Below are 26145 nucleotides of genomic sequence, written 5' to 3'. Positions count from 1 at the left end.
ATTTTGGCATCAGAAAGAAAACACAAACAGATTGCTTTATCTCTCTGCAGGAGATGTTTGTGGTGCTCAGCATCCCACAGGCTCGCCATGTTTAAATTTATCAAGGTTTCTGCAGACAGGGATGTATCTGGGAAACACTGATGGCATGTTGCCTAGAAACCGAAGAACTGAAAATAGTAATCCAGGCCTCTGGCTTGATTTGAGCTCTGTTAATTGCGCTTCCATGTATTTCTGCGTATGTAACAAAAATGCTTATGCTTTGTAATCAGTTTGAAGACTACAGATGTCATTCTGTCAGCATCAGGCTATCAGCATAGTGATCTAATTTAGACTTTCAGTTACCTGGGTATCATGATAAGACCAGGATAGGATCATGACATGACATGACATCTGGCAGCTCTCCCCCATTTATTGGAATGTAAAAGGAAACACAAAACAACAGATTAAAAGTGATCATGCTTTTGCCCTTCCTTTGTCTTACATCTTTGCCATCTTAATCTGCTGGAAGGCTTCCATGTTCTCTACATGCCATTTAAAATCAAGGATATTGTATTGTGCTTTTGAGTTCTGAAAGTCACCTTAAGGGTTGTGCTGAAGAGGAATAAGCCCTATTAATAAGCAAATAGATTAAAATGGGGTCTTTTGGAAAGTTTGGTTGGACTAGATGACCCCGTGGTCCCTTCCAACTCCACAGTTGTATGATTGCAATCAAGAGCATGAATTTTGGGGGGAAGTGTTGAATTAAATTGTTGCACCAGAGGAAGCCAGCACAATATTTTCCATTATTGCAATAGGACCTCCCCCCCCCCTGCATTCCCCAACTCTTTACAGAGGGTCGGCAGAACTCCCAGACCAGCAAGCGGGAGAGGGAGTGGAAAGGGGAGATCAGTAAACCAAGAAGCAGAAATTGTTGCACTTATGGAACAATCTCTTAGTGCTTCATTGAATACAACCCTCAGTCTCATACTTTGTTGGTTTGGACACATGGCCCATTTGGAAGTTTCATGTAGACAAAAAATACTTCCCTATACAGTCGTATCTTGGTTGTCAAACGCCCTGGAACTTGGACGTTTTGGCTCCTGAACACTGCAAACCCAGAAGTGATTGTTTCAGTTTGCGAAAGTTCTTTTGGAACCTGAACGTCCAACGGTGCTTCCACATCTTCTGATTGGCTGCAGGAGCTTCCTCAGCTAATCAGAAGCCACGATTTGGTTTCCGAATGTTTTGGAAGTCAAATGGATTTCCGGAATGGATTCCATTTGACTTCCAAGGTACGATTATAGTTAACTGAACAAGGAAGCCTCGTGCCTTATCCTTCGGTACAAAGCAAAGGATGTATGATAGATACATCATTTGGGAGCTCACTGGGTCAGACAAACTAAGATGGAGAGATCAGCGCATTACACTGGTACCTTGGGTTACAAACACTTCGGGTTACAAACGCTTCAGGTTACAAACTCCAAATAGAAAACAAGTAAAGTAGGGAGACTTAAATGAACAAAAGCCTACTTAGTCATAAGCATCAGTGAAGCATATTTGTGGATATCTTAATTTTTGTTAGGGAGCCCAGTACAACCCAGTTAAAAGATGATTGGGATAAACCTGTTTTGAAGAATTTTGGAATTGGCCATTTCTGGCACAGCTGAATGTTGACAAGGTCCTCTTATCCATTGTGACAATTAAACTAAAGAATTAGCTGTCAACTAGTGCTACCTGGAGGGCAAATGAGGCTGTTGTATCCATTGTCAGTTCAATGTTAATTCCCATTCTTGCATGGTGAATGAGCCAGTGAATTGAACATATTGCAGTGACTGCACCCCATCACCCTGTCCCCTTTCTGTTTTCTGCTTTGGCTTGATGTTAAATGTCACAGTAGGGTGCTCCTGAAATTTAATTATGACAAATACAGCACTACCATGCTGTTTGTTTATAAGGCTAGGAAACCCTGGGGGGCAAGAGGTCTGGACGCCTGCTGAGGTCGTTCTCTGTGACAAGGTGCTTCAATTAGGCAGCACAGGCAGGTGTTCTTGGCAGTGCCAGGGAACGGGGGGGGGGGACTTGTCCAATGCGTGGCTTCATTTTTTGTACAGTGCCTCAGCCTCCTGTTAAAGGAGAATTATAGGAGCTAAACAGAAAAGGGAAAGTGTTGATTATTCTTTGTATTTGTGTTCAATCCTTTAAATTCAGCTCCTAATATGTTGGTTAATCTTATAACTCCAAACTGTTTCCTATCCTATCCTGTCTCTGTTTTATGTCAGACCTTACTACGGTCTATTACTTGGGTTATAGTGTGAATCCAGCAGGAATTGAAGATATGAGAACCTTAAATTCAAAGTGTTGGAGGCAAGGACTGGATTTAGAAATTAGAAAGGAGATGTTATAGTTTAGAAGTATGATGAAAAGCAAGGTTTATACTGTAGAACTAAAAATAACTTTGGCAGTTTTTTCCGTGATATTGCCCCAACTTCTATGAATCCCTTAATAATAAGCAGACTTCCCTGGAATGGCATGGGGGGGGGGGAGTTGAGTGTCTTTGGAGTGGTCATTTTTTAAAAAAATGATATTTATTGGAAAAAGATTTTTTAAAAAAAATTACAAAGAAAAAAGACAAAAACAGAAAAATAAAAAAATAAAACAATCATTTTCAAATTCTCCGCTTTCATTACCTTCTTTCCATGACCTCCTCCTCCCATCTCTTGTATCTTAATTAATAATTATCACAGCAAATCCTTTCCATAATTCATAATATTCTGTCATTACATTACCTTACTCTATTTTCATCTTATCTTATAAAAAAACCTTAAAACTTAAGACTTAAATCTTATTTTTACCAACTTCTCATAACCATTACCTTTTTACCTAACTCTTTAAATGGAGTGGTCATTTTTTAACCAAACAACACATGCTTAAAAGATGCTGATGTTTTGCCTGGAGAATCTGATTTCATCCTACATGGAGGATAGGGATATAGAGCAGGAAACCGATTGTGTAGAATAGCCGGCAGGGTTGGTATATTGGATGGAATGTTAATGTGTGTCTAATAGTACCTGTCTTGCAATTGATCCTAATCTATGTTCTAGTTTTTCAGTTACAGATTAACTGCACATACTGTTTTGCAATTTGTAGTTGTGATTTACCTTGTTTTTTCCATTCTGTTGCAGACATACAAGTCTATAAAGTTAAAGTTAAACTAAATTTAAGGTGGAATTTGCTGTTAGTGTTTATTAGTCAGCAGTAGGGTAGACTTTTATGATAGAGCTCCCCGCCTTTGAACCAAAAACCTTTGGCCCAATCTGGTCAATGCCATTGAAAAATTGTGATTTGAAGGATCAATCCAGTTAAAAATGGCAGATCAGGAAACATAGCATGGTAGCTTGGGGTTGGTGCCAAGGTTATAAACATTTTGGCTGACCTTTGTGGTCATCATGAAACTGCCGCTCTTCCAAAGGGTGAGGTGTAGTTCCTGACGTCACACTGTGCCTCCCAAATGCACCAAAAGGGTACAACATGGCAGGTGTGGTGGGCATCATTGTGGTGGCCTGAGTGGCAGAAAATTCTCTAAAGGTGCACATCTGTTGCATGTACTTGCAAGTTCCTCCCATCAAGCAACATCACCTGTGCAGGATATTGGGCTTCCTGACACAATTGTGTCTCAGGCACAAGAAACTTCCAACACTGAACGTAGAACAGATAACCCAAGCAAATGAACCCAGCCATAGAGTCAATATGTCAAATGTCATGTGTACATATGCAGCATTTAAAAAATATTTGCTCATTTAACAAATGGGAATCTCTGAACCTGAATCCTATCCAAAGGGCTATTACTAAATCCACCATATTGAACCCCAAACAAATGGAAGGCAGATACCTCAAAGCAAGCCAAATCATAGACTTGCAATTCAAGTTAAACACATGCATCTAGCCAGCACTGCTGCCACAAGCAGTCCACCAGTCACAACTGCCCCAAGTTACAAAACTTCAGGATTTGGAGGGAGCGGGTAGTCCAGTTGGTTCTGTGGTAGTAACTTAGCTGAGCCTGTCCTACTGCTGCCTTCAGTGCTGGAGGCATGAGAAAGCATACAGCTGAAGCTGGCTGGCTTGGTGACAGCTGCTTTATACTTTTTGCAAACAGGAACAACATGAATTCATTATCTGAAGCCACACATTGCAGTGATTTGGGTTTCAGTCTTGTCTTAACAGAAAACAGAAGCACCCCCTGAACTAGCTGCACTTAAAAGATATTTAAGAAATCTCTTACCTGTGTAGTTTCTCGAAGGGCTTCTTTCTATGTGTGTAGCCAGGAAGAATCTGGGAAGGTGATGCTAAGAGCATCTAATGGTCAACCAACACTGTTGCTTTTTGCTTTTAAGTCCCTCAGGTTCTCAAGAGTTGCACTGAATTCATTGAAAAGCATGGCATTGTGGATGGAATATACCGACTATCTGGGATTGCATCGAATATCCAGAAACTACGGTATGAAGTTTTTGTGTGTTGTGATTTCAAGTCTCAAACATGCTAATGCCAGTTTTGGGGTTTGCTGCTGAATGCCATTGAGAATTTATTTTTGGTTTGCTCCTAAAACACTTAATTTTTGACGTATCGTGTATTTTTCCATGAATCCAAAAGTATCATTGGCTGGGACAGAAACTAGTTGTGTTGCTCTGAGGCCACAATCTATTATTTCAGAATACAGAATGACTGTGGGATAACAAGTAATTTGCAGTTTATTTATGGCTCTTGTGGATGCAGGCTTCAGAAACAGCAGTTGCCTCTTCTCTGATCCCAGTTGTCTGACTCACCATATTAGCTCCTGTGTGTCTAAACCTAGCTAATTTGAAACAGCAATTTCCAGACACGTTATGCAGCATGGAGCAAGCACTGCCATCTGCGGCCCTCTGTAGATGGCTTTTGTTTTGTTTTTTTATGGCTCTCTCATCAAGACAGGCCATTGCAGAAGAATTTTCCTCATGTGATTCTTGGCTCTGTGGCTTGCACAGAATCTGCATACAGTGATTTGGATCTGCAGGGCCTTGGTGGCCCTGGGTGGCCCATCATGTTCACAATTTTTCTTTCTAGGTCTTCAGACTGAAAGGAAATGCTATTTTCATTCTGACAGATGGGGAGCTCTACCTAGCCAGAAATCTGTTGCATATAATAATTGGAATTGCTTGAATTTTGGCTGCATGAACGTTGAGTATATATCATGAAATCAATTTCATGGAGTGTTCCAGATTACAGGCAGTTTGATTGTTGAGCACGCTTAGTGGTTTTATAGCCAACTAAAATGGCTCCCAAGAAGCTATTTCAACTAGCAAAAATGTGAACCTGTAGGACCACAGATTTTTGAGGTTTGAGGTATTTGTTTCTTCCTGTAAACAAAGTCCTTTTCATCTTTTGAGTATATATTATCCTCTTTTCTCTCTCTTTATTTCCCTTTGTCTCCAGGCATGAGTTTGACTCTGAGCAAATCCCTGACTTGACAAAAGATGTATACATTCAGGATATACATTGTGTGGGCTCGCTCTGTAAGCTCTATTTCCGAGAACTCCCAAATCCTCTGCTCACCTATCAGCTCTATGAGAAATTTTCAGTAAGTGCAAGACGGGACTCCTATTTTTACTGCCTGGGCAGCATTAGTGTGAGTCACACTTCAAAAATATCTCCCCTTTTCATTGCATTTAACAGTAGCTAAATTAAACTCCCATCTAAAGAACTGGCACACTTCCTGTATATAATTGTTACATGAGTATTCATTCACAGTTCTTCCGGTGCAACTCATGACCTTATCTTTTGCGCTTGATGTGCCCCTGAAAACAGGATCTGGGGGGAAAGTCTCAAGGATATCTAGAATTTCCAACGATATAGGTCAATTTCTTTCAACCTTAAAGGGAAGCATGCTCAGTTGTCAGAGCAGTGCAGTGCACCAGATGAACTTCGATTGAAGAGACCAGGGTTCAAATCCCCTACCAAATGATGTAGCTCAGTGGGTGACCTTGGGCTAATCAGTCTCTGTTGCAGTACTGTTGTGAGGGTTAAAATAGGGAACAACTGCACATACGCTTCCCTAACCAGTAGCAGTCCAAAGCAATAAATAATATCGTTGCATTCTAATGTAGGAGCAATACCTGCCTTGCAACGCCATGCTTGCTACATTGGATACTGAAAGTGTCCGTTCATTCTCAGCCTCATTGAACTGTGACTTCCATGCTGATTGCCATACTAGCAGGACAGTGTTCTGAAGCCACCCAGATAGGTGGCACCCTGCAGCAAATGCATGGCATTGAGGTTTGTTCCTTTTGTTCCTTTCTAGGATGCTGTGTCTGCTGCTACAGATGAAGAACGATTAGTCAAAATCCATGATGTCATCCAGCAGTTACCCCCACCTCACTACAGGTTTGCATCATCAGCTCTTTCTAAATGCACATTCTTTTTTTATGTTCTCATACCCTGCTGGGTGCCTTTGATTGTGCAAGACTATGCCCCCTTTTCCATGCAGTTTTGGCAACACACCTCTGCCTCTCCCGGGACACAGAGACAGACCAAGACTATTCACGCTAATCTAAATTCACATTGTATTATGTGTGGGGGCCTGAGTTGATGTCTTCCTTTCTAAAGTGCTTTGCACATTCAATGTACAATTATATAATCATTCTTAAAAGGAAGGTTGACATTTTCTGTTCGCTTTCCAATTTATACCCCCTAAGATGGCTGGCATATTGAAGCAGCATTATTCTTGCATCTATCAAATTAAATGGTTGGGTGCATGCTGAAGGATTTGTATCTGCATAAAGTTGACTTCGACTTTAATTAGATCTGTAACAAGACAAACAACATATATTCTGCATAATTGTAGCTGACATTATGAAAAGCATGCTGTGGGAGGGGGCGAAGAATGGGGGCCGTAATAGCAGAACTGTCTCATTTTGTTAAGGAAAGGAGAGGTCATTAGATCTGCAAGGTATTTTAATGGAGGCAGGAAGGAGGCCCTGTAGAAACAAGAAAATCCAGGGTGTGAAATGGAAAGAAATTGCAAGAAATGTAGGTATGGCATCTTGCCTTTTAGGCAAAATTCTGCAAATTTGATTGCCAGTTAAGTTGAACTATATAAAATGCTAATGTAAGCATAAATATGCCTGACTATAGCTGGGACAGCAGATGTGCTCAGCTGCCAGCAGGGAACGAGGACAGCTCACTGAGTAGAGCTTCAGTGCAACCCACATTAAGGGCAGTAGGGAATGCTGGCAAAAATGAGTCAGGAAAGTGGTTGGGAAGCCTGCAAAACCTTTCAAGGCTTTCTCTGGCGAGGCTTACAGCACTTGTCTGCTTTTAGCATCTGTGGACATGGAGGATCTGTGGTGGTGGCGGTGGAGATACAGTAAAACAGAAATCATTCCTGGTAACTTGGAGAAGGCACCAGGCCATTTCTGTGTTCCATACGAGAAGCTGGTTCCTCCTTTGTTATACAATGTACACATCTTAATGTGAACAGGAGAAGATTCAATTTTTCCCTAGGGTGTCTGTGGTTTTCTTGGGAGGTCTTGGCATGCTGAAGCCCCCTTAGAATGAACTGAGGATAGTTGTTGCTGTGGCTCATTACGGGCCGCTGGCCTCCTTGCTCTGCTCCTAATAACCTCATAGACCAAGATAGCAGAGAATTACCCTCCACCACCACTACACATAGCATTGTATTTTATAGGAAACCTATAATCAATAATATGCCTAAGTTCCCCCCTTGCATGGCCAGGTTTGAGCCTTCAGTGTATGTGCTGTAACCTGGGGTGTACTCGTTTTATTCTGAAGTCGGATCATCAAGACACCCTGTGGCTGCGTGTGGTTGTATCCCTGGACCCTCTACCACATTATTCTTCAACAGACTATAGACCTTCAAATTCCCAGTTAAACATTTCTGTTAATTATGATCCAAGCACAGAAGAAGAACCTGGTTGTCAGTATTCCTTTCTCAACACTTTAGCTGGATGAATATTGCAAACGCTCCCTCTAGTGGCCACCAGAGATGATGAAGCTTCCGTAAAATTTCCCTGAAGCCTGGTTGATGGAATAAATTAACAACCTTTCTGCCACAATGCAGTGAGGTGCGGAGCAGATGAGCATGGCTTTGGGGAAGTGGTCTCACCAGCCATACTGGGACCTCTGGCAAGCCCAGTAAGGCTTGTGGGTCAATGGACTTTTCAGAATATTGGGCCTTGTTCAGGGCACATTTTTATAGCACTTCAGTTTGCTGCTAAACAAATCCATATCAATGCCATTCTTTTTTTCTGTTTTGCAAAGTGTAGGACAATAACCTGAGGTGGTACCTCAGGTTAAGTACTTAGTCGTTCCGGAGGTCCGTTCTTAACCTGAAACTGTTCTTAACCTGAAGCATCATTTAGCTAATGGGGCCTCCTGCTGCTGCCGCTCCGCCGGAGCACAATTTCTGTTCTCATCCTGAAGCAAAGTTCTTAACCCGAGGTACTATTTCTGGGTTAGCGGAGTCTGTAACCTGAAGCGTATGTAACCCGAGGTACCACTGTACTAACTTGTGTGATACTCTTGCTTTCACCACTAACAGCTCTCCTTCATTTTCCAGGACTCTGGAGTTCCTAATGAGGCATTTGGCTCACCTCGCTGATTACTGTGCCATCACCAACATGCACACAAAGAACTTAGCGATTGTCTGGGCACCAAATCTGCTGAGGTACCTTTTTTTATTTGATTGAAGATGAGGTATCTTAGCCAGGATAGCCTTATGTTTCGTTTACAGCATCCAGGACCTGCTGAGCTGAACGATGGTGGTGGAGGGGGCTTTGGTCTTCTTGATTTTGATGGAACCTTGCATGTTCAACATTGGACCTTTTTGTACACATGAAACAAAGCAGTGGGTGAAGAAGAATCTGGAGTCATACACAGAGATGTCCCTGGGACTCTGGGGAGCACGGCTAAGCTGGACAGGGAGACATGTGCCCTCAGCCCAGTTAGATGCATTGTGCAGGAAATGTCAGGTGATTGGAGAGAAGAGAAGATTGCTAGCGCAACCCAGGAAACTGAGGGGGCAAAGAGAGAATGACTTCCCATACTACTCCTTGTTCCCCCGAGGATGAGGAACAAGAGTTTGCCAGCAGAGCTGCCTCCTAGCCAATGATCATGTCAGCTGGCCCTCCAGCCAGTTGGGCAGCTAATCAGATTCACTTGCATCCTGTAAGGCAGGGCTGAATAGGATATTTTTTTAAGCTCATTGAATGCTCCAACCTGTGAGCAACATTAATAAAAGGTACTTGCCTGCGTTTACCTTGCAAGACTTGGATTTCCCTCTTGGTTTGCACTGTCTTGAGGGATGGCTTGCCAGCCTCCATTACAATACGTGTTGCTGAGAGCTGGTTCAGCATGTAGGCTCAGGCATACAGCTTACACCTTTTAAAATATATATGGAAGCAAGCCCTCAGGTGAACTATGCAGCCCTCCTTTGCAAGGGACAGATTGTGCAAGTGGGGAACACTGTATTCACATAGGAGTTTACATAGATTCATAGACTCATAGAGTTGGAAGGGACCCTGAGGATCATTTAGTCCAACCCCCTGCAATGCAGGAATATGCAGTTGTCCCATATAGGGATCAAACCTGCAACCTTGGCATTATCAGCACCACACTCTAACGAACTAAGCTTTTAATACATACATCACCATCTCACATAGCGTCAACATGCAGTAGGAGAGGGTGTGCAAGCCAGAGGCCCTAGGCTCTGCAGCAATGTGTGCACAGTGCGGCTGCTTTTTAGACTTTTACAGTTTGTCTTTCCATCATTGGAAATACCCCCCTTTTCCAGTCTTTTATTGCAAGGATAAGTTTGCTTCCCTGTTAGTAGCTGGAGAGTTCATGAATCCATTAGCATCTTTCCATTCTCACCTAGACAAATAACTTTCTCCACCTGCAGTGTTTAAAGTTTTTTGCAGAGCAGTTTGGGCACTGTATGAACATTGCTAATTAGAGCAAAGGAGTTCAGAAAGAACCAGGACAGCAGTTTCAAAGAAAGTAGCCTTCTTTGTGAATGGGAGTCACCAAACAATGTTTGTCCTTGTGCAAGAAGGAGAGAAGCCTGTTGTGTTGTACATCAAGTTATTCTGCTGATCCAGAGTTCCCCCTGCTTGGTTGTTGCTAACATCTCATCTCTCATGTTTTTCCTTAGATCAAAGCAGATAGAATCTGCTTGCTTCAGTGGAACGGCTGCTTTTATGGAGGTGCGAATTCAGTCAGTGGTTGTGGAATTCATTCTCAATCATGTGGATGTCCTTTTTAGCTCCAAACTAAGCTCTGTGATTCGAGAAAGTGCAGGTATGTTTCCCCAGGGAAGAGACAGCAGGTTAAAATTCAAAGAGTTCCAAAATTTGCAAAATATGTATAGAGCGGCATCAAAGTGTGTCATTTTCATACTTCACTGCCTAAATGAAGAAATGCGGGCTTTTTGTTGTCTCTTATTATCCCTCCCTACACTGCGAGCTAATGATGCTTAACAAATTTATAAAATGGAAGCATAGGAAGGTGACCCCTGTTAACTGTCATGATCCATGCTGATCATAGCGCTTTAAATTCTAAAAGCTTTCATGACAAATTTTTGCTTCACATGACGTATACTCTTCTGGTTTTACATTCTCTCTAGGGTATTGTGTCGAGTTTTGTTTCCCTTGGCAAAAGCTGGAAAACAGGCAGAGAATAATAACTTTAAGATAACCAGTAATTAATAGCAGGTAGCATTATTATACAGGAGTTGAAAGGGTGGCAACTAAGGAGGTCCAGAAGAAAGCAGGCCAGGGCAAGGCAAGGGGTAGGGAAAACTGCACAACATGGCAATGCTTCTAGCAACTGGCTCCAACCACAGCCTGATGCATCCTGGCCTCCCAACTGCAGGTGTCGGAATTCGTTCTACACTTGAGAAGTGTTGCTGCTTACAAGCCCTTTACTCAAGAATCATGCAGCAACATTGGGCTTTCAGGTTTGAGTCAGCCAGGGGTTCTTCTGTCGGCAACCCAACCCAAGGATTATTTGAGAGCATCCCCTGGAGGTGGCATCAGTGCTTGCTTCAGAGAGCTCTGTCTACTCACCTGAGTTGTCAATCATTGGAAGGTCTGGGTCGCCATCAAAGGATTCGTTGGCTGAGGTTGCGTCTGGGCCCAGCATGACTCCTGCACACAGACTTTCCTAACTCATCTCTAGCAGGTCCTGCTTTCAGTTATCCAAGCAATCTCTCTTCTGGAAAACAAAGTAGTTGGCATGCTCGTTAGTCTTGAAAATGGACTGTGGAAATTCATATAATTGTCCTGATTATTGTACTGGCTTAGGTTTAATTTGTGGATAAAACTTGCACACACACGTTTACTGTGTGATGTGACAAGGAGCATTCAACGTCCATTAAGCAGTTTGCATTTGGGAGGCATGTAGGCTGACCGAATGTGTTTGAAGCAAATGGAGAGCTTCAAATTTCCAGTTTGCTATGGCTTTAAAAGCAAGTTGTCAGTCCAGTCTTATTCCTACTAAAGCGTCATCTAAAGGGCAGGGAAAATAACATTAAAAAATCAACTGATCTTAAACTCATACCAAACCTATTCTCATTCTACAAGCAAGTTTCGTAATGCAACTGTGGTCCTGTATTCATCTTGTTTTCGTGCTTTCAAAGTACCAAACAATCATATGTTCTGTTTTGGTGTGGATGTAGGGAACAAAGTGCTGTACTCTACAAACCTCTCTCCTGAACTGCTGCACAGGTTTGTCGTTGCTTCTTCCCCTGGTGCCTTATCTTCATCTGCCCTTGTTTTGCATTTTTCTGGCAGGTCACAGTTCCTTGTCACGGCCAAAATCCCTGCTGGTGTCTTCGCCCTCCACAAAGCTGCTCACCTTGGAGGAAGCACAAGCAAGAACTCAGGCCCAGATAAACTCCCCAATCGTGGCAGACAGCAAGTACATTGAAGTGGGTGAAGGACCTGCTGCTCTGCAGGGAAAATTCCACACAATCATAGACTTCCCATCTGAAAGGTAGAGGCAGTTTTCTTTAGAAGACATGTGCCCATTGTTATTGCTTTTAAGCTACAGGACTGACTTGCGTAGGGGAATTGTTGCAGCTGACTGTATGGCTGCTGTGCATTGCCTTTCTAATGATCACTTTCAAATTATCAATAGCAGAGTTTGCTGGGGGCGGGGGGAGTTGCCTTATACTTGGTCAATCTCCAGAGTCTTTGTTGGCTGTTTTGTTGAAAGATTCCTAAGTGTGTCAGTTTTAGACAGTTTGTGATTGCTGTTTGTTTGTTTGTTTGCTTATGCCACTCAGTGAGTATATTTTATATTCTGTAACTTTTTTTATTCAATTAGTGGTTGGTGGTCGATTGATAAATTAGATGTTGATTTTTCCTAAATATTGGCAAGCTTTTCAGAGCTCTTTCTGGATTGGAGGTTGCAGAACATTCTTTTGACAGGACAATGCCTCCCCCTGAACTTGATTGGCAGGGTCTTCAGAGCCTTTTCCCTCCCAGGGGGTGTAGTCATCCCACCTCCAGAGCTACCCTGCCTATGGCTGTGTTTGGTTGGGTAGTTTCTTCTCTGGTGAAAATTCTTGTTGTTGAGCCTTTTTCAGCCACCCCCCCCCCCCCGGTTTCCAATTTCCCTTTTTTCTGAGCTAATTTGAGAATCCATCACTGCTTACTTTTACCATCAACACAAGCCCTTCCCCCCAAAAAACACACACAAAAAAACACACACAAGCCCTTCCCATTACCCACAAATCACCCTTCCTATTGTTTTACTTCTTTGCCAGTCAGTGATGATTGGATCTGCAGTGGTGGGTGCATGAAAAGAGAAGAGGGGAAGGATTTTCTCCCTTCCCATCTCCCTAATGTCCTACATAACAGTTTGTTAGCACAAAACTCATGAGAGAGAGTTCTTGAGAGACCCTTGGGCTTCATGAGCAAACATTGTTAATCAGCTTGTGCACCACCACCACTGCTCCCATTGCTTGCCTGGTACACTTGCTAGGGGGGGCTGTTATAGAGTGGCAGGTGGGGGGGTCTGTTCATAAGCATGGGGGTTTTTAGAAGCTTGCCTCTCTTTAAAGTCCTTAAATTAATCTCTTGCATGAATTTTGCCAGCACTTGAAGCTCTAATCTTGATGGGTCACAAATCTACTGGGGGTTGGTTTGCTCCTCTGTTGTAAATAAGAGGGCACCAAACATGGAATGGGCAGCTACCAAAAAAGGAAAAAGCTGACACTTTCTCCCTCCCTTTCTAGCAATATCTTTGGAAGTGTGTGACATCCCTGGGGTGTGAATCTAACCGTTGCCTTTGTGTCCTGCTTGTGGGCTTCTCACAATGGGTGTCTGGGTGGCCATTGTGAAAACAGACTGCTGGAATAGATAGGCATTTGCTCTGATCCAGCAGAGCAGCTCTTACTTACCTTTAGTATTTTTATACCATATTTCTGAAAAAGGTCATGGTTGTTTATAACAGATCAAGGTGATGGGGTGGAATCCCAACAGTGAGACAGGATAGGGTCTTTTCAGTAGTGGTGCCTTTGCTGTGGTTGTCCAAAGACCTGAGCCTAAGAGCAGGAAGGGGTAAGGGAAGCAGATCCTTCTGTCAACCTGTCCTTCACCTGACATTTTTGCATTGGGTGCTGTCAGCATTGAGTTGCTCAAGTTGGATCACAGACACAGTTTTAAAGTCTGGTATTCTTTACTATCTCCCTACCTTTATATGCCTCTATCTACCTATCTAGTGGCTTTTTATGTTTGCCTTTATTTTGTAAGGGATGTGCAGCAAAGTTACTACCGTAGATGATTTTCTTCTTCTTTTTGCAGCCAGGTATGCTTTGCCACAATTAGAGATTTCTCACAATCTGTTAAGTGCAAATTCCTTCTTGCTGTCTCACTTCAGAAAGAGACCACCCAGTAAGATGAAGAAATCTCCTGTTGGCAGCTGGCGCTCCTTTTTCAACCTGGGGAAGTCGTCTTCTCTCTCCAAACGGAAGCTGCAGCGCAACCCAAGTGAGCCCTCCGAATTGAAGGCAATAGCCCTTGCAGGTATGTGGACCTCTTAGCCAGGGCAGTAGAGATTCTAAGCCAGAAACTATTGCAACGTTAACTTTGACTTCATGTGGAATGCAGGGAAGTCAATCAAAGAGCAGCTACACTTGTAGTTTTAATCTTGAACAGTTTGAAAGCTGTTCAATACTGTGATTCAGATCACCTCAATGTTCTAAGGCAGTGGTCAGCAACCTTTTTCAGCCATGGGCCGGTCCACCGTCCCTCAGACCATGTGGTGGGCCAGACGATATTTTTTGGGGGGGGAGGGGGGAATGAACAAATTCCTATGCCGCACAAATAACCCAGAGATGCATTTTAAATAAAAGGACACATTCTACTCATGTAAAAATCCTGGACCGTCTGTGGGCCGGATTGAGAAGGCGATTGGGCCGCATCCAGCCCACGGGGCCTTAGGTTGCCTACGCCTGTTCTAAGGACTTTTAAAATAAAAAGTGTCCCCAAATATCTGTGTCTGAGAATATGTTCGCATTTATTAAATGCATAAAAATATTTTTTGTTATCCAGGAGGGCGAGGAGACAGTGGGACCCTGCGCTCAGCTAAGAGTGAAGAGTCCCTCTCGTCTTTACATGCTATAGATGGTAAGATGGAAAAAAGGTCTTTGGTCTGATTCACCTTTGTGATGGAGGAGGGAAGTTGTATACATTCCTTAATGAGCCAAATCAGTCTGACTGATTTTAGCAGCAATTCCATGGAATTGTTGTACCATCAGAAAACCAGCCCAGAAAATTTCACAGCAGTTCTAGAAAGAATAACTGGGATATAGTTTGGGGTGTGGCAAAGGAAGAAATGATTCTGGGACCAAACTTTTGAGCACAGTCTTTATTCTGGTTACAGACAAGTGGAAGAAAATAGAACATTGCTTGTAGTTTATATACTGATGACTATATTAATGGGAATCTGCTCTCTTCTTTGCTAGGTGAATCTAAACTGTTTCGACCCCGAAGACCAAGGTCTAGCAGTGATGCGTTGTCTGCTTCCTTTAATGGGGAGCTCCTGGGAAACAGGAACCGCTGCAATTCCTATGATAACGTGCCACATGACCACGAGAGTGACGGGGATGAGGGGCATATCCACGTCCCAGCCCTCATCTCTCCAAGGTCAGCAGAAGATGTTGACCTGAGCCCACCTGAGATTGGTGTGGCTAGCCTGGATTTTGATCCCATGTCTTTTCAGTGCAGCCCACCCAAGGCAGAGTCTGAGTGTCTCGACAGCAGCACCTCCCTGCTGGAGTCAGTGGACTTTAACAAAGATAAGCAAAACACCTTTAAGAAGGAACTAGACTCGGGCAGCCAGTCGCACACCCCTGGCAGCGCCACCAGCTCAGAACCAGTTTCCCCCTACCAGGAGAAGACCATGAGTCCTTTCTTCACTCTGGACTTGAGCCCAACAGAAGAGAAACAGTCCAAACCCATAACTTTCTCTGAAAATGTCGCCCATGCCTTCTCCCCCAAGATGGGGCGAAAGCCATTCAAGTCTCCGCCACTGAGTTTGTTGGAGCCCATCTCCTTCACCATGCCCAGCCACATGCCGGATGTTGTCATCGGAGGGGGAGCAGGGAGTGTAGGTCCTCCAGACTGGGCCAAAGGGATGTCTGGCACCAGTGAAGCCACAAGCAGGTCCCCACCCCACCTGGTAGTGTCCCCCTTGAAGGCCACGGAGGGGAGAGCAAACGAAGGATGCCAGCTGGAGTTCCAGAGTCAAGGAGATGCTAAGAAGCCGGAGCTTCTAGAAGAGGTGGAGCAACCCCTGAACAGCAGCCAGAGTAAGCCTGTACCTTCTGCACAGACACAGCCAGGTACAGTGTGCTTTCCTCCATTCTTTCTTTAAATTCACAAGCGACCAGCTCTCTCGCTTCTCTGCGTGCCTTTAAAAAGAGAGGGGGGAAAACAATCTGGTAATAGAAATCCAGAGTGCGTGTCTTCCAGAGCATGTGGAGGTTGCTCGGGTCCTAATAGGAAGCTTTGAAGGAACCCGAAGCTTCTCTGCGGCCTCCTTGCATCGCAAAAAAAATATGCTTGAATATTTTATATATCCCTATATCTTTCCACTCTTTCATAACATGAAATGATCTCTTGCAGTCCTTGCAAATCAATATGCCACCTGATAAACTCTTTTATTTTTAACTTTAAAAAAAATAATAAATAATAAATAAATCTGGCTACACTTGAAGAAGGGACCTTTTTTTGGCCAAAAGTACCCTGAAATTAAATTGTACACAAGATCCCATCAAAAGGTTCTGACCTTTTCTTTCTGCATTATCTGCTGCCTAGCTCTCTAGGAATGCAACAGGAAACTTTAGACAATCTCTTGCGCTTTTCACGCCGAACTGCTGTCCTGTTTGCATGTATGACAGAAGATGCACTTTGTCACGCCAAGGAGTTGCCACTGTGAAATGTTGGAAGAATCTATTTTTTTATAATGGTCTATAGGAATTTCTCGCTCTCCTTACAGGATAAAGTAAATCATTCTCTTCTTTTTGTTTTTCTACTCTTCCTCCCACTAGGAGCAGTTGCCCTCGACTCCCCCCAGGATCCTGTTCCAGTCAATTCTGTCTCTGTTGTCCCTCCTCCTCCTCCTCCGAAAAACGCTGCACGCATTCTAGCCTTAGCCCTGGCAGAGTCTGCCCAACAAGCCTCTGCTCAGTCCCAGAAGAAGCCAGATGTTCATTCTGACTGTACCGGTGCGGCAGAGACTGAAAGCGGAGGAACTGTAGAAATGTTCCATCCGTGTTCTGGCATCACTCCAGAAAAGCTCCACCTCTATGCTGCTTTGCCAGAGAACCAGCTCACTTTTCAGGCAGCTGCACTTGGAGAGCACCACAGAAGTGGGTTACCTGTAGACCAGGCACCTCAAATCAGTGGCATGCCTGAGGGCAGCAATCACTTACATGGCACACCTGGAAATCGGGACCATCCCCTCCTCCCTCCTGAAATGTCTGGAGATGTTCACAGTGGCACTAACATGAGCTGGGACCACACCCACTTCCATCCTTGTATGTTGGGAGACAACCACCACCTTGCTCATTCTGTTACGCCTGAGGACCAGAAACACCCTCCCCCTCCTCCCCCTCCACCTCCACCTCATCATCATCATCCCTGTGCAAGAGGAGCAGTTCAATCAGAACCACCTACAGCAGAGATACCCATGGAGAACCCTCATCTCCACACTTGCCTTCCTTTGGACAAGACCCAAATTCATGCCAGCAAGCTCCACTTTCCTGTCTGCACAGCAGACAAAGCCCAGTTCCCTCCTGTCACTGCTGGGGAGAAAACAGCTGCAACCGTCCTGGCATACATGATGATAAAGAACCAGACAGCAGCAACAGAAACGGATCCTGGAGTAGTCAGCCCAAATATTCCTCCTCAGCCGACCACAGTCACCACCAGCAGCAGCAGCACATGGGGAGAAGCACCGCTCATGGCTGCTCAGCACGCTCTGGCTGGCAGCCAGCAAGCTCCAGTGCACAGACCAGGGGACCATCAGCCAGCTGTGGGGCAAGCCCCAGCTGCAGCTACAAAAGCTTCCACTGGATTCAGTCAGGTAAATAATCCACAGGTTCCTGTTCCACCCTCTCTGCCCAGCCTGGAAGTCTTAGGAGAATAGATTATGCCCATCGTGATTAATGGGGAAAACCTTAGGCAAAATCGCTAATCCTCAGCCTTCACCACTGTTTACCTGTCTCTGCTGGCTTTTAAATTTGCTTTCTTCTCCTCAAAGACAGAAAATGGTTGGATTTGCTCAGCAGGGTGAGATGGGGTTAATAACTTTTTACCAGTTGCCAGTGAAGTTCCTAGACATAGCAAAACTTTGACAAAGAGGTTTTGGGGAAAGTCAGCCATAGAGAACGTCAGCTTTCAGTCGGTTGATGCTTGGGGTTGTCATAACAAAGGAAGCAGACATGTAGCAGCCAAGCTCAGCAGCAGGTGGTGGTCTTTCTTTGCCTGCTAGCTGTAATTACTTACAGAGGGGTGGAAGGAATTTTTTTCCTTCCATAGACAACAACTGGTGCCTTTGGATTGTGATGTGTTTTGAGATAGAGCTTTTCCAGTCTCTAGCTGGTTTCATTTCCTTTGCCATGGTAGTGGTGCAATCCTGTTGAAAGGCAGCAAAGAATGTGCAAGCTCTACTTAAGATCCAGATGTGAACTTTTGCTGTGCTTGGGGAGCAGAGAATACTGCACCGGCCAGCCAAGGAGTCATTTGCCCATATTGCCGGGCTTGTGAAGGAGACCTTGTACCCACTCCCATGAGCCCAGTAAGGAGCAGGGTCAGTGAAGTTGTTCCATTCCAGTTAAAGAAACCAGTTCAGCTTGTCACCAAAGTCTGTCTCTGTCCTGCTCAAGAGTGTGCTGAGGTCACAACTAACGCTTGCTGTTCTTTCTCACACCAGGTACGAGGAGAGGCACCTCCTGAGAAGCTGCCCGAGCCTAGATCAGCTGAGCCAGCCCCCATTTTCGTCACCGAGGGCAGTGCCACGATCCAGTGCACTTCCGCCACCCCTCATGTCACGCTTCACCCAGGCCACTTGGAAAAGCCTCGAGAGAATGCCAGGGCCCCCCCACTGCAGCTGAGGTCTGACTCAGTCCCAGCTCAGCCCTCCTATGGATTTACACCTCCGGTGCCACCCGTGAGGACGATGGAGAGTAAAATTGCCGCAGCCATGCATTCCAACAACGTGGACCCCATGAATGCTGCCAGTTACCACTCCTTTGTGGCTGCATCCACGCTGCCGCCACCCGTGGAGGAAGCTCCGCCCCCACCTCCCCCTCCGAAACACACCTCTCTTCAGTCTGCCTATTTCTCCCACTCCAAGCCAGAGAGCTCCCCCGAGCCCCCCGTGATGGAGAACTACGTGCATCACAAGCCAACATCCACCCACCAGTACAGGGCTGAAAGCATCCCGCCCCACCTCTACCACAGCAAGTCTGAGCAGCACCCTGGCTACCCCTCGCTGTCGGAGACCCCCACGTCCATGGGCCCCAGGTACAACACCTACGCCACTCAAGGGAAGAGCGCGTCCGTCCATCACGCCAAGCCTCGCAGCCGAGTGGAATACTTGTCCTCCATGAGCCCCACCATGAGGAGCACGAGTTACGTGGAGGAAACGCCCCCCTACCCCTCCATCCGGAGAGTGCACTCACTCCACGTCTCTGCTCCCTCAGCCATCCGGTCAGTCCCCATCTCCCGCACCGAGGTGCCTCCTGACGACGAACCCTTGTATTGCCCAAGGCCCCTCTACCAATATAAGCCATATCAGCCCCACACAGATTACCATGTCACTCAGCTGCAGCCTTACTTTGAGAACGGGCGGGTCCATTACCGGTACAGCCCCTATTCAAGCTCCTCCGGCCCCTCCTGCTACTCGGCGGCCGATGGTGGGTTTTATGACCTGGACCCTTATGGCACGATGAGGCTGAGGCCGCTGCACCCACTCCCGGGCAGAGACTTTGCGTCCTACTCCCGACTGCAGACCAAAAGTTTGTATCGCTGTCCTGGCCTGCCTCCCTACCCCCGAGGAGGCCTCGCTGGACACTTGGCGGGCAAGGAGCACAGTTTCATTAGCAGGGATGTGCCGCCTGCGCCTGATGCCAAGCCCATGTACGTCTCTTGGGACTTGGAGGACATGGAGAAGTACCGGATGCAGTCCATTCGCCGAGAGAGCCGCGCACGCCAGAAAGTGAAAGGGCCTGTCATGTCCCAGTACGACAATGTCGCCCCTCTGCTGCAGGATGAGCTGAGGACTGTGGACGTCGTTCACCTGCGCAGCAAATCCGATCCTGGGAAAACTGGACTCCTCACGGTTGCTGATGGAAAGGAAGGGAAGTATCCGGGCAAAGTAGTGGCCCCTGAAGGGGAGGAGCGCTATTATGTGCCACATCCAGAACCGGACGTGGACAGAACCCATTATCACGGAACCTATGGGAATGGGCAGTCAGAGAAAGCATCTCTCCCTCAAAAGCAAAGCAGCCTCAGGAGCAGGAAGCCGCATGAGGCGGGTTGCAATTCGTCTGAGCACAGGATGCACCTGCCCCATGAAGCCAGCCACAGGCAGCCACTGGAGTCTAAAAACGGGCCCCCTTATGCTGACTACCGACCACAGGGCCACCAGGAACCACCAGAATCCACCGGGTACCAGCACTCCGGTGGGAAGTACGCCCCAGCCAGCCACGATGCCTTGAGACTGAACCACAAAGAGGTGAAGCCGGCAGAGGACAGGCCTGATATGGAGAGACATCGGGCCAGGCCGCCTGCCGCTGCTGAGAAACACGCCCGGGACTGCTTTAAAGAGGGCGAGCACTACGGACAGCCCGCAGCACCACCCCCTAAGCCGGAACGGAGCCACAGCCTCCGGCTCCAGCACCCCGAGAGCATAGAGCGGGACGCTGCCCTCATCTACCCGTACCAAACCCTTGGCAAGCGCCAAAGCACTATGACGGTGGTGTCCCAGTATGATAACTTGGAAGACTACCATACCATGCCTCAGCACCAAAGAGGGGGTTATGCTGCAGGAGGGGGCTTGGTCCCTCCCTTGGCTCATCCACATAGTAGGACTTACGCCACAGCCTTGGGACAGGGAGCATTCCTGCCCACAGAGCTCTGCCTGCAGAGGCCCGAGACTGAGATCCATGCAGAGTGAGCTCCGGGGCAGAAGGTATAGAGTGTAAGCAGCCTCTGCTGGACAGTGGACTGGTTTATTTTTTCAGTGATACACACACACAAAGTACCCCATCGAAGCAACTCCCTTTCCATTAGTGCCCCTCAGCTCCCTCCCCTCCAGCCCCCATGCCGCTTACTGTTTTTTATATCGTAAATGTATAGTTTTATCTCACATGGTCTAAAAAGTAGGTTGCAGCAGTCTTGCAGGTTTTTGTTAACCTCGAAGATAAAATCAGTCTCTAGGCAGCGCAGAAACAGAGATTGAGATTCAGGGGTCATGCTGTAAATGGTTCTCACTTTCCTTAGATTTTGAACAGTGGCATTTCCCATAGCTTTGACACTTTGCTTCAGAGCCCTGTGCATGATGTATGTATTGATAGGATGATGCAGACATTTCTTCTCCAGGTAAACTTCCCTTGTATGTGATCACTAGAGAGAGATTTATTGAATGGCAAGATTTAGTAAATATTTTAATGTGGTTCTTTTAGGCTTAATGCACCAAACTCTGGGAAAAGACTATTTCGCATTATTTCTTCCCTTCTGCAATCCCAGATTTTATTTTATTTTTAAAGCAATGGTACCTTTCTGCTTAAAATGTTCTTCCAGTGCTTCTTAGACCCAACCTGATAAGAAATATGTCCATTGATAGCAGTAAGATGTGACCCTACTGGTAGCTGGGAAAGAGGTGTTGCCCAGGTAAATTCTTTTTTCTTAAAAGGTAAAGGTAAAAAAACACATAAGAAACTACTTCATCAAATATTGAGAAATCCAGGGTGGGGGTCTGGGGAGAGAGAAACTCAGCATTGATATTGTTGTAAATGGTGCTTTGGTTTGATAAGCGAGAGTTGCATTTCTTAGCTTCTTACAGCAAGTGCGTTTCCTATAGCAGACCCTTTCTGCTGGGTGAAGTGGCAGAAGAGTTGGGCTCTGGCCCACCGCCCAGGAATTTCAACAAGGCAGGCCTGCGAGAGATAAGCTGTTTAACCTCCCTGCTACATATCATTCCATCATCAGTTAACAAAGTAAATCTGTAGTTCTGCCTGGTGGTTCCCTGATCATTGCTGGTTCTCTATGAGTCATGACAAAGGCCTGGGCATGTAAGTGTGGATTTAGTGACCAAGTCCTCCACCATATGCACCTCCCTCATCATGTCAGTAAGGCAAACCACTCTGTGAATTTAGACTGCTGATTCTCCACACGCTGCCGTTGATGCATCAGTGCATTGTTATCTCCCATGTTTTGTTTTGTTTTTTAAAAAAGATCCCCGTGGAAGCAAGATAGCGTTTTAGTTTGCTTTTCTAGTGAAGTTATATGAATATGCAGTGCTTCTTAAATGTGTTGTCCTTGCTGGAACAGGAACCAATAGATGCCTCAGGATTCCCACTTCACCTTGTAAGAGTCAGAGCAATGAAGGCTCTTGCCATGCAGCCACCATGGAAACACGTGACATTCCAGCAGACAAGACGCCGTGGGTTTTGCTTGGTTTCACGACCTTGAAATGAGATGCAGATTGTCCAGAGCCCAGCCCAAGGTGCAGTGTGTTTTCTTGTTCTTGAACGACGAAGCTCTGTAGCAGGGCTGAAGTCCAGAAGAAGTATCCAGCTGGGGCATCTCTCTGTCCTAGGCCCTTTCCGCTAGCACCAGAAGAAAGGAATTGGATCAAACCACCTTGGAACTGAAGTTTTTGTCCAACAGCATTCCATCTTTAAAATGATAAGAGAAATATTTTACAGGGCACAAAGCACTTCTCAAAGACAGCTTGTCATTTTGTTCTTTGGATTTCCCAATTTTGTCTGGGGTTGTTACAATAAGAATAGCTTGTCTCTCTTGGTTTTGATTATTTTCATGATTTGGTAATTCTTATTTTAGGGGCATTGCTCCTGACTGTGTTAAATATAAATTTAGTGGCCAGAAAACTCACTGTGAACCAGGTTTACCTCAGCCTCCGCCCCCCCTGCCCTGGTAAGGAAGTTAAACATTTTTTGTTTTGCAGTTGAAAGGAAAAATCTCTAAATAGGACCATTCCAGTTTGGCAGTTGTATGGAGCAAGCTTGCTTTGCTTTCTGCAAGCAATCAAATTAGCTGTCCTCCTTTGTGCAGAGTAGCAGAAGAAGCCTTACCGTGGCCTGCACAGACTTTTCCCGAAGTCCATTTGATTTTGGCATCCAGCCATGTTAAGTTCTTCATCCTCTTGCAATGGCTGTGTTGCTCTCTGTTGAGGTTCTGTCCAGAGTTCCAGCAGGCACATCCCATTATGTTGAGAATATTTTGAGGTTCAGGTAGCGAGGGCTACAGGACAAGCCTCTGTCTTCATGAAAGCCTTAATTTTCCTTGTATCCTCTCCATATATCAGCCTTACATTATCTGCCCTCCAGGTACCAAGCCAACTTCCTGTAAATCATAATACATTGTGGCAGCCCTAAGCAAACACTAAAATTTCCCTCAGCTCACAAATCTCATCCCCCTGTAGAGATAAAGTGCCCACACAGGTCAGATTTTGAATTCTACCACTTTCTGTAATTCCCATAACAGTGCTTAAACAGCATACGAGTCCCCTTAGCCAGACCATTTTGTCAGAGCAGTTTCAAAATCATGACATTGAATTTTATCACCCCTCGCTTAATCCACTTCACTTGGCTCTGTTTGTGTCTAATCACCAACATGACTTGGAGGCTGTTGGTCCAGAAAGTGTTGTGCAGTGGTGTGGCAGTACAGCCTTGAGTGTAAAAGGAAGCGATTAAATTCGGAACTGTTTCCTAAGCTTGAAGGAGCAGTGACAATCGCCCTCTTTCCTTGTACATTTTTGCCACTCGAGTAGCTGGTACCTTTAAAAAACAAAACAAAACCCTCTTCCCCTCACCTAAGAAAGCCATAAAATTAACTATGCAGTCCTTCTCATGTGCTGTGGTTAATTTTGGGACTCTCTAACCATTAGAGAAAAGTCTCTTGCCCCATTCCATGTTTCTGTGTGTTTGAACCCAACCACAGCTCTGCTCTCACCACAGAGGGAATAGCAAGCGGGAAGGAAGTGGTCAGGTAACCTCTCATACCAGTGGAAGAGTAGAGGAATGCCTGCAAGGGAAGACAGGCTGAATGAGGAATTCAACTTAAATCAGCCATAAATTCCAGCCCTTTGTCACCTGTAGCAACCTGACCTCTGGCCTCACCTGGCAGGTTCTTGCTCCTTTTTGTCACTCACTGCCTTTACCTTAATTGCCATTTGCTGAACTTTCAGCGGAGCTTGCTTTTTTCCACCGTTGGATATCCAGATTTGAATTCCCCCACAGTTAGGGTGCATGCACCTTAAGTCCTGAGTTTCCCTGTCTGTTCAGAGGGGAATCAGGTCCTGCTCATGATAGGCACCTTGAGCAGATCTAGCAGGTACTTCTCACCTTCCTGGTTCCTCCTTCCTTAACCCTGCTTACTCCCCAGTCTGCACCTGTTTCCTCCTGCTCCTCCTCTGTAAAGTTCTTCCTCTTGCTGTCCTTGCTTCTTCGTCTACTGTACCCCCCACCCCCCGGTGTCCCACCTCACGCAGCTCCTCTCTTGGCCCAGGCATCTCCTTGTCCTGTCCAGCCGGGTAGTTGCGCAGAGGCAGCAGCTGCCAGCCACACTCCCCTCAAAATCAGGTTAAAATTTTATGCAGAGGACAGTGAAAACATTGTGCCTATGTCTTTGCAGACAAAACCGGGGAGGGGGCTTATTCCTCAGAGGGGGTGGGGGTGGGTCTCATCAAGAATTGCACAGCCGTGGCAGAAATTGCCACACAAAGCCAAAACCCACTTTGAACTCTGATCCCTTTCGGAAGAGCGAGTTTTGGGCCCTTGCATACTCTCCCCCCACCCCGGCCCCAGTTCACCTCCTTAGGTACGTTGATGAAAAAGTGTTGACTGACTGCAGTGTGACATTATATGTCAGGGAACAGAGTGGTAGGTTCTGGGTTTCTGTTTTCCTTTCTAAAGGTGGCTTCGGCATGACATTTTCTCCAGACCCTTGTGCTACGGAAACTGAGGCGATGGGCATGGAAGAGTTTAACATGTGCTCAGTAACTTCAGTGTCTTCAGTAAGTTTTCTAGTGCGTAGTTCCAGTGCAAAACGAACAAGAAATGGTTGTTGTGCTGTTTATTTTCCTGCTGTGGAAAACTTGAGTCATTTTTGAGCCACATGAGAGAACCATCCCAGGGAAGTCTTGGGTGATCTCCAAGTGTTCTCTTCTCTTTAATTTATATAGTGTCTTATTTTTTATTCTCTCTTCTTCTTTTTACACTTTTGTGTGTGAAAACTGGTGTAAAATGTATATGCCGATGAACTCATGCTCTTTCATGTAAATATTTTGTGGCACTCCCACCCATTCCTTGTAAATACTTAGATTCTCATTTTCTCCACACTGTTAAGGGGCGGGTGTGCTCGGTTTATTTTTATTTTTTATTTTTTAATTTGTACTGTAATGCTATGATCAAGAGTTGAGGTGTCTTGTGCTATTAAAACAAACAAACCTAACAGTCCCACAAAAGTCAGATGTACAACTCAACAATTAATGAAGCCAGGTTAAAACCTACTTGGTGGTGTCTGTGTGTTTGTCACTCCATTGCTGGGGATGGGGGTCAGTTGTGGGGCCCTGCAGTTCGAGGGGCACTCAGAAGTCTGTGACAGATAATGCAGGTATGCTGCAAAGCTACTGCTGGTAGATGGTTGAGTCGCCTTTGTTGTGTACCTGTAGCCTCAGTGACCTTAGAAAAGACCCTTCAGTGCAAGGGAAGCCGCTCCTTCCAGAGCAGGTTGCACTCTTCTCTTCCTGCCAGAGTAGAGAGGCCCTGTTTATTGGGTGGGGGGGATGTACCTAGCCCAGACCACCACACCCTAACAGGTAACTTCATCCTCCAAGACAACCACTGCCTGCTTGAGGCTTCTCCTATGCATCCTTCCTCCTGGCCTCTGATGCTCAGAAGCCTTCAGGAGGAGCCTTAAAGGTTTGTGGCCGTTTATCAGCCCAACCCTTACCTGCCTGCATCCAGTCCTGGCTGGTTTCTGGTGTGGCTACTTGTGAGCAAGCAGCCAGTCTAGCAGCCTCTTGCCCGGAAATGCATAACTCTGAAACGTCCATATTTTTCCTCACCACCTTGGCAAGAATTCTCACGCTGAGAAGCTGTTGATCATGTGCAGTGTGTTTCTATTCCTGCTCAAGTAAGTTTGACCTTCAAGGGGGTTCTTTAATAGAAGAGCATTAAATAATCCCATCAATCCTTGTTTTCATCCAGGAAGGCTTTAAAAATAGCACTCCTTCCCAGTGTGCAGCAGGTGGCTCTGGCAATGAAGCACTCTTTGGTGGTCTTGGGAGCACACAGCCAAATCCTCACTGGGCAATGACTGGCTTGCGATGTACAGTATTCACACTTGTCCCTTTTCC

At 45.7% G+C, this 26145-nt stretch overlaps 1 protein-coding gene across 7 annotated transcripts in view; it reads left to right on the top strand.

Annotated features, from left to right (window-relative positions):
- The window catches only part of ARHGAP32 (Rho GTPase activating protein 32), a 199896-nt gene extending 174600 nt beyond the window's left edge, over positions 1-25296 (top strand). For all 7 annotated transcript variants that reach the window (XM_082201334.1, XM_082201335.1, XM_082201337.1 and 4 more), the window contains 11 exons: positions 4371-4473; positions 5446-5590; positions 6311-6393; positions 8588-8695; positions 10181-10326; positions 11820-12021; positions 13912-14057; positions 14586-14660; positions 14999-15877; positions 16586-17622; positions 18472-25296. In XM_082201334.1, coding sequence (XP_082057460.1) covers positions 4371-4473; positions 5446-5590; positions 6311-6393; positions 8588-8695; positions 10181-10326; positions 11820-12021; positions 13912-14057; positions 14586-14660; positions 14999-15877; positions 16586-17622; positions 18472-20718 — 5171 coding nt within the window. In that variant the 3' untranslated portion in view covers positions 20719-25296. The remainder of the gene's footprint in view (positions 1-4370; positions 4474-5445; positions 5591-6310; positions 6394-8587; positions 8696-10180; positions 10327-11819; positions 12022-13911; positions 14058-14585; positions 14661-14998; positions 15878-16585; positions 17623-18471) is intronic.
- Positions 25297-26145: the final 849 nt, after the last annotated feature.

Source organism: Podarcis vaucheri (assembly GCF_965113315.1).
Source record: "Podarcis vaucheri genome assembly, chromosome: 15".
Taxonomy (NCBI): domain Eukaryota; kingdom Metazoa; phylum Chordata; class Lepidosauria; order Squamata; family Lacertidae; genus Podarcis; species Podarcis vaucheri.
The sequence above is the reverse complement of the archived record's forward strand: the minus strand, read 5'-3'. Positions and strand labels throughout refer to the sequence as shown.